Below are 8,881 nucleotides of genomic sequence, written 5' to 3' on the forward strand. Positions count from 1 at the left end.
TTTAGTTATAACTCGTTTTCTGGTTGTACTTTTGTTCTGTAATCCACTTTAATGATTAACCTTGAATATGGTTATATGTTTATGACGTTGTCATCTATAGTACCATTCATGAGCTTTTAATACAGTTGTTGTTCATACTGTATACATATGTACAGTAAATGGTTCTGAATATTTCACTAAGTCTTAATGTTGATAAATTGGTCAACGTTCAATAAAAGCCTTATTTTTACCACTTGTGGAGAAGTACCGTATGTGGTTTTCCAAATCAATTCTAGTGAAAGCCTAAATACTGTAGTTATATTAAAAAATTTATTTGGTAAATCAAGGAAGTGAAACTCGCATGAAATAGGTTTGAAACCCAAATTATTAAAGTATAATGTTGCCTATTTTTGTTACTGTAGATATTCTAAGGACACAACATCATCTGTTTTTGCCTGCCTTTTGATACATAGTAATTGACCAATAAATGTTGCATAGGCTGTTGTTGACAGTTTGGCTCTGGGCAGGTGGGGTTTTCCCAAGATGACCCTGCTCTAGCTGGGGGCTAGAAAAGGAAGCTGGATGTCTTAATTTGTGTGGGGGTACCCGGTGTGTGTGAGAGAGTGCAGTTTCCTTTCCTGAGTTCACACACACACACATACACATACGAACCCCTGTTCACCAAAACATGAAATCTATAATGTCATGGCTCAGTGGGAGCTTGTGGTTGATTGTGATCTGGTAAAAGCATCATGTTACTTACTCTTGTGGGTGAGGTGTGAAACATGAAGTGTTTGTGTGTGTTAATGTGTGTGTGTGTGTGGTGGGTATTCCCCCCCCCATGATGATAACCTGTCCTTTGTACACACCTGCAGAGTGAGGGAACAGGGACCAAGCTTTAAAAGTGTCCTCACCCTTCAAAACAGATAAAAATGCAGTAAAAAAAATAAGATGTTTGACTATTGTCCTTTCACTACCACGGTGGATATGGTAGAGGGAGAGAGAGCTGTTTTCACTTTCCAAACATCATGAGCCTTTGTGTCACAGCTAAGAGATGCCGAGGGAACTCAAACACTGAGTGGGGGGTTTCCACTGTAGTGGGGAGGCGGAGAGCAACACAGGAAAATATTTAGTGTCATATTCCACCACTATGTGTGCGTTCCTGACTGTTACACTGGTAGTGTGAGTCACTGTATCTGAGTGTTTGATGGCAGTGAACTCATTGTACAGTAGTCCATCACGCATCTGACCTGCTCCTGCTCTCCTCATGCTGGGAAGATTTATACAAAGCTTCATCGCACACAGCATTCAGGAGTCCACAGTTCAGACAGAGTTCAACATAACAAGATTGTCTGATCCTCCGTATCAACAAAACCAAATTAAAGGTAAGATGAAAATGTACAATACAATCTGTCTGTTGCTAATGTCATGTAGCTGATTCACTCTACATTGCTCTGTTGATTTATGGCACCAATTGAATTTCTCTTTTATATACCTTTTAAACTTTGAACTGTTACTGATAAGGATGAACGTTTTTAAACAGATTGATACTGTAGTAGATTTACCTGTGAATGCTCCACCCTCTGTCTTGCCACAACACCCCTTCTCTCCCCCTCCCTGCTCTCCTCCCGTCTCCCTGTCTCATTCTCTTTTCTCTCAGCCCTCTCAGTCTGTCAGTATGAAGGTGTTAGAGGTGGGAGACTCAGTGAGTCAGTTCAGGTTGGCTGAGTCATGTGTGGGGCTGGCAGGGTGTCTGTGTGTGGCCTACTCTGTTTGGACCCCTCGCTGGCTCAATGACCAGGGACTGTGGTCTATAGGCAACAACAGCACCAACACAGACAGTGATGGTGACCAGACTGGGGACATCATCTTTAACGGTGAGTCAAGAAGCTACATTGACCATCAGCATCAACTTTCGCTCTGTTTGACTCAGAATGAGAAATGCTTATTACTCCTGTGTACGCAGGGTGTATTAACGTCAGTGACATGTTTATACAATTTCATTTATAATGTTTTAAATTAATCACGGTAAAGCCATCTGTTCATTTATTTTACCTTTATTTTACCAGGTTATTCTTATTGAGATAAATATCAGACCTGGTTGCTAATTCAAAGTGTGTGGTTGCACCTAATGGAATGCTAAAGGTAGCAGACGTACAAGGAGTGGCTTAACTGTGAGTGTTGTTGAACATTTTAGTTACACTTAAGGTTGGCTGCCTGCCTTTGGCACTGTGGAGTTTTCCCTCAGAATCCCAGTAATGTGAACAGGTATGAACTTGCTCATGAACCAATCATCCACATTCTCAGAGAACAGGAGGAGAGGGAGATGGGAGGGTCACGTTAAACTTTTAGGGCTGAAGAGGGTGTACAACAGGTAATATACACATCCCAAATTCCTCCACCAGTGCTGGGGCAAAGGAAAAACTGATGTTAAAGATAGAAAAGCTTTGCATACAGTACATGCTGCTCCCCTGCTATATTCCTGCACCCATTAAATGTATATTAACGGCAGTGACGTATGCTGTGTGGAGGCTTTTCTTCTATTGATGAACTTTTAAGGCCTGACAGGTTTGTTAGGTTCGCTGTTCAGTGTGGTTTTGAGGCAGCAAGGGTATCTGATTAAATCAATGGCCTCTCACTGTTGTTCTCTGTTTAGTATGACATCAAAGATGGACAATGTTAGAATGATAGATCAGCAGTTAATTTGACAATACATGCCATTGTGTATTGTCATTGTATTGACGTTGACAATGGCCCTTGTATTCGTCTCCGTTTGGAATCATTATTGGGATCTTGAAGAGTTTTTCAGAAGTGACATAGCTGGCTGTTATTGCTCTCTCTTCTGTGTTGGACTTGAATATAGCCTGCAGATGTAGACAGGTTTAGACATGAACTCTAGTTCACTGCGGAGAGGAAGAAGAGTTCAATGTACACATAACTGAGAAACACTGTCCGAAGCAGAAATTATTACAAGTCACTGTAAAATCATGTGTCACTGTTTACATATTATAAGCACTGTGTGTGTGTGTCTTTAGCCCTGGAGGCAGAGCAAGTGTTTGGGGTGCTGTCATTCCTCATGGCTGTGAATTCAGGGGCTCTGTGCCTCGTGTTCGCCCTCTGCTGGACATCCCAGACAGTGCGCTCTTACTCCAACACCCGCTCCCTCCTCATGGCAGGCCAGGCCCTCTACCCCACCGTCTTGCTGCTCCTCACTCTGGGACCCACAGGTCAGTATGGGTCCAGGGCGCAGGCCTGAAAGGAAGAAAGGGTGCATGTGTAAAGTATTGGAACAGGGGCTTTTAAATCAGTTTTACCAAATTTCCACCAGCATGTCAAATATGCAACCATAGAGAAAAACACTCTAGACCACCTTTACTCCACACACAGAGACGTGTACAATGCTTTCCCTCCCCCTCCATTTGCAAATCTGACCATAATCTATCCTCCTGATTCCTGCTTATAAGCAAAAATTGAAGCAGGAATCACCAGTGACTCGGTCTATAAAAAAGTGGTCAGATGAAGCAGATGCTAAGCTACAGGACTGTTTTGCTAGCACAGACTGGAATATGTTCCGGGATTCTTCTGATGGCACTGAGGAGTACACCACATCAGTCACTGGCTTCATCAATAAGTGCATCGATGACATCGTCCCCACAGTGACTGTATGTACATACCCCAACCTAAAGCCCTGGATTACAGGCAACATCTGCACTGAGCTAAAGAGTAGAGCTGCCACTTACCAGGAGTGGGACTCTAACCCGGAAGCTTAGAAGAAATCCTGCTATGCTCTCCAACGAACCATCAAACAGGCAATGCTTCAATACAGGAATGAGATCGAATCGTACTACACCGGCACCGACGCTCGTCGGATGTGGCAGGGCTTGCAAACTATTACAGACTACAAAGGGAAGCACAGCCAAGAGCTGCCCAGTGACACGAGCCTAGCAGATGAGCTAAATTATTTCTATGGTCGCTTGGGAGCATCAGCTGTTCCGGACGACTGTGTGATCACGGTCTCCGCAGCCGATGTGAGTAAGACATTTAAACAGGTCAACATTCACAAGGCCGCAGGGCCTGACGGATTACCAGGACATGTACTCCGAGCATGCGCTGACCAACTGGCAAGTGTCTTCACTGACATTTTCAACCTTTCCCTGTATGAGTCTGTAATACCAACTTGTTTCAAGCAGACCACCATAGTCCCTGTGCGTAAGAACACTAAGGTAACTTGCCTAAATGACTAACGACCCGTAGCACTCACGTCTGTAGCCATGAAGTGCTTTGAAAGGTTGGTCATGGCTCACATCAACACCATTATCCCAGAAATGTTAGACCCACTCCAATTTGCATACCACCCTAACAGATCCACAGATGATGCAATCTCTATTGTACTCCACACTGCCCTTTCCCACCTGGACAAAAGGAGCATCTATATGAGAATGCTATTCATTGACGACAGCTCAGCGTTCAACACCATAGTGCCCTCAAAGCTCATCACTAAGCTAAGGACCCTGGGACTAAACACCTCCCTCTGCAACTGGATCCTGGACTTCCTGACGGGACGCCCCCAGGTGGTCAGGGTAGGGAACAACACATCCGCTATGCTGATCCTCAACATGGCGTCCCCTCAGGGGTGCTTGCTTAGTCCCCTCCTGTACTCCCTGTTTCTCAGTCATGAGGACTGCACGGCCAGGCACAACTCCAACACCATCATTAAGTTTGCCGATGACACAACAGTGGGTGGCCTGATCACAGACAATGATGAGACAGCCTATAGGGAGGAGGTCAGAGACCTGGCCGTGTGGTGCTAGGACAACAACCTCTCCCTCAATTCTCATCGACGGGGCTGTAGTGAAGCAGTTTGAGAGCTTCAAGTTCCTTGATGTCATCAAGAAACTAACATGGTCCAAGCACACCAAGACAGTCATGAAGAGGGCACGACAAAACCTGTTCCCCCTCAGGAGACTGAAAAGATTTGGCATGGGTCCTCAGATCCTCAAAAGGTTCTACATGTTGCATCACAGCCTGGTATGGCAACTGCTCAGCCTCCGACCGCAAGGCGCTTCAGAGGGTAGAGCGTACGGCCCAGTACATCACTGGGGCCAAGCTTCCTGCCATCAGGGACCTCTATACCAGGTGGTGTCAGAGGACGACACTAAAAATGGTAAACGACTCCAGCCACCTTAGTCATAGACTGTTCTCTCTGCTACCGCATGACAAGCAGTACAGGAGTGCCAAGTCTTGGTCCAAGAGGCTTCTAAACAGCTTCTATCCACAAACCTCAATTATCTCGACTAACCGGTTTCCCCGCACATTGCCTCTGTACCGGTACCCCCTGTATATAGCTTAGCTATTGTTATTTTCCTGCTGTTCTTTAATTGTTACTTTTATTTTATTTTATATATATATATACACTGCTCAAAAAAATAAAAGGAATACTTAAACAACACAATGTAACTCCAAGTCAATCACACTTCTGTGAAATCAAACTGTACACTTAGGAAGCAACACTGATTGACAATAGACAACAGGTGGAAATTATAGGCAATTAGCAAGACACCCCCAATAAAGGAGTGGTTCTGCAGGTGGTGACAACGGACCACTTCTCAGTCCCTATGCTTCCTGGCTGATATTTTGGTCACTTTTGAATGCTGGCGGTGCTTTCACTCTAGTGGTAGCATGAGATGGAGTCTACAACCCACACAAGTGGCTCAGGTAGTGCAGCTCATCCAGGGTGGCACATCAATGCGAGCTGTGGCAAGAAGGTTTGCTGTGTCTGTCAGCGTAGTGTCCAGAGCATGGAGGTGCTACCAGGAGACAGGCCAGTACATCAGGAGATGTGGAGGAGGCCGTAGGAAGGCAACAACCCAGCAGCAGGACCGCTACCTCCACCTTTGTGCAAGGAGGAGCACTGCCAGAGCCCTGCAAATGACCTCCAGCAGGCCACAAATGTGCATGTGTCTGCTCAAACGGTCAGAAACAGACTCCATGAGGGTGGTATGAGGGCCCGACGTCCACAGGTGGGTGTTGTGCTTACAGCCCAACACCGCGCAGGACGTTTTGTATTTGCCAGAGAACACCAAGATTGGCAAATTCGCCACTGGCGCCCTGTGCTCTACACAGATGAAAGCAGGTTCACACTGAGCACGTGACAGAGTCTGGAGATGCCGTGGAGAACGTTCTGCTGCCTGCAACATCCTCCAGCATGACCGGTTTGGCGGTGGGTCAGTCATGGTGTGGGGTGGAATTTCTTTAAGGGGCCGCACAGCCCTCCATGTGCTCGCCAGAAGTAGCCTGACTGCCATTAGGTACCGAGATGAGATCAGACCCCTTGTGAGACTATATGCTGGTGCAGTTGGCCCTGGGTTCCTCCTAATGCAAGACAATGCTAGACCTCATGTGGCTGGAGTGTGTCAGCAGTTCCTGCAAGAGGAAGGCATTGATGCTATGGACTGGCCCGCCTGTTCCCCAGACCTGAATCCAATTGAGCACATCTGGGACATCATGTCTCGCTCCATCCACCAACGCCACATTGCACCACAGACTGTCCAGGAGTTGGCGGATGCTTTAGTCCAGGTCTGGGAGGAGATCCCTCAGGAGACCATCCACCACCTCATCAGGAGCATGCCCAGGTGTTGTAGGGAGGTCATACAGGCACGTAGAGGCCACACACACTACTGAGCCTCATTTTGAATTGTTTTAAGGACATTATATCAAAGTTGGATCAGCCTGTAGTGTGGTTCTCCACTTTAATTTTGAGTGTGACTCCAAATCCAGACCTCCATGAGTTGATAAATTTGATTTCCATTGATAATTTTTGCGTGATTTTGTTGTCAGCACATTCAACTATGTAAAGAATAAAGTATTTAATTAGAATATTTCATTCATTCAGATCTAGGATGTGTTATTTTAGTGTTCCCTTTATTTTTTTGAACAGTGTATATATATATTTTAACTGCATTGTTGGTTCAGGGCTTGTAAGTAAGCATTTCACTGTAAGGTCCTGCAAGCATCTATCTATGTTGCTTTATACAATACAAAACATGTTTTCAGAGAAGATTTCCCTTCCCTGTCACTGCTTATATTAATCTAGTTTCTCCTCTGCTCACTCCTATTTTATGTTGGAGGAGGTTTTGTCGAGTGTTTCCACACAGGTATATTAGTGAAGATGGATTGCCTGTGTATTGCCTTCAGTAAACACTCAGATTCCTCTGTCTATACTCCTTAGACTCCTATCTACTGATGATAACTTGACTGACTCCGCTCTTCTCCTCCCTCTCTTTCTCTCTCTAGGATTCTTCTTCCTCCTCAGCTGGTCCCTCTTCACCTACCAGCACCGGGTGGAGATCAGCGATGACTTCACATGCCTGGGCTCCTCCTTTTGGCTGGGTACCCTGGGCTGGGCCCTGCTATTGGTTGCTCTGCCTGTGGTCTTCCTGGTGGAGCAGTGTGTGGTCCCGGACATCCTGCCAGATCTCATGAAGGCTGCCGATGGGTGGCGGGGCGCCTCCCAGGAACCGTACGCCCAGCGCTCGTTCATCGTGAGTCACCAGCGTTGTCATGAAGACCAGAGTGATGAAGACATTGCGAGAGGGCTGAGGAGGTACATGTCTGTACTCTGAGAGGAGGAATAGAGAGGACAAAGGACAGTGATGGAGTATTAGTGTAACCTTCTTCAGGCTCAGAGACTGAGCTGACTGCAGAATGGGACTGGACTGGGCACACAGCTGATAGGGGTCCATGTTCACACTAGCAGTTCACCAGGGAGAGGAGCTTCTAGTCTGTGTCTGTATCAGAGATTTCTCCACTGTAGGAGAATGTTTACAGACACACTCTGAGAATATGTAATATTTAGACTAATCAAATCCAATTTCATTGGTTGTGCACACACATATTTTGCAGATGTTATCGCAGATGCAGCGAAATGCTTAACATAATGTGCCATTGGAACACAGGAGTGATGTTTGTTGATAATGGGCCTCTGTACGCCTATGTAGATATTCCATCAAAAATCAGCTGTTTCCAGCTAAAATGGCCATTTACAACATTAACAATATCTACACTGTATTTCTGATCAATTTGATGTTATTTTAATGGACAAAAATGTGCTTTCAAAAACAAGGACATTTCTATGCCCAAACCTTTGAACGGTAGGGTATATATACACAAATATAATGGTATGTGTATAGACAGTATATGAATAGAAAAGTTGTGTACAGGAGTAGATATATAGGATAAGCCTTGAATAGAATACTGTATATACATATAAAGTGGGTAAAACAGTATGTAAACATTATTAAAGTGACCAAAAGTGTCAATGCTGAGATAAAGGGTTCTTGTCAAGCAAGGAACAATTTATTATTTGTAGTTGTTTGTTGCCAAGCACACTTTCAGTAAGATTTTCTGTGTAGTAAAGGAAATATTTATGTTACAATAGCAGCCTCATGTGGTGAGTATGACCAAGGTTTGATGTTGAAAAAGCTATTTTTGATACAGCTTGGCAGCAGTGTTCTGTTCGCAAGTATTCAACATTAATTAGTGGAAAGTCACACATTTTGGTTGTTTGTGTACAAAGTGGGATCACTACTTGTTGAATTTAGATGAAAGTGATACATACATTTACAGTTGAACAGTTTAACTAATACTTCTAAGACAGTCCTATGTGAATGTGCATTTTCTCAGTAAGCTTGATACTCATCACCACTATAAAGTGACTGATATCACAAAGTTTTTGCAATGGGACTGTGATATTATTGATATTGTACCTTTAAAAAACAGATGAATAAACTGCTGCTTTTATTTACTCAGCCCTGTTAACCAGTATCTCTACCAGGCTCCAGATGTCTTCCTGGCATCACCAGAGAACAGTGCCATAGCACACTTCAGTCCAACAGAAAGCCTT

General features: G+C 44.7%; 1 protein-coding gene across 1 annotated transcript; it reads left to right on the forward strand.

Moving 5' to 3' along the window:
- Window positions 1-1,178: 1,178 nt before the first annotated feature.
- Window positions 1,179-7,991, forward strand: LOC124002895. The gene is made up of 4 exons (XM_046310754.1): window positions 1,179-1,364; window positions 1,640-1,856; window positions 3,015-3,206; window positions 7,273-7,991. The coding sequence occupies exons 2-4, from the start codon at window positions 1,658-1,660 to the stop codon at window positions 7,599-7,601; spliced, it is 720 nt and encodes a 239-aa protein (XP_046166710.1). The 5' UTR covers window positions 1,179-1,364; window positions 1,640-1,657; the 3' UTR covers window positions 7,602-7,991.
- Window positions 7,992-8,881: the final 890 nt, after the last annotated feature.

The sequence above is a fragment of the Oncorhynchus gorbuscha genome, linkage group LG01 (assembly GCF_021184085.1).
Source record: "Oncorhynchus gorbuscha isolate QuinsamMale2020 ecotype Even-year linkage group LG01, OgorEven_v1.0, whole genome shotgun sequence".
Classification (NCBI taxonomy): Eukaryota; Metazoa; Chordata; class Actinopteri; order Salmoniformes; family Salmonidae; genus Oncorhynchus; species Oncorhynchus gorbuscha.

Bases quoted from the DNA above. Each gene is read 5' to 3' on its own strand.
- LOC124002895 (XM_046310754.1), top strand. From the start codon at position 1,658: ATGAAGGTGTTAGAGGTGGGAGACTCAGTGAGTCAGTTCAGGTTGGCT. The intron at 1,857-3,014 runs GTGAGTCAAGAA...GTGTGTCTTTAG, and splicing joins TGGGGACATCATCTTTAACG to CCCTGGAGGCAGAGCAAGTG. The intron at 3,207-7,272 runs GTCAGTATGGGT...TTCTCTCTCTAG, and splicing joins CCTCACTCTGGGACCCACAG to GATTCTTCTTCCTCCTCAGC.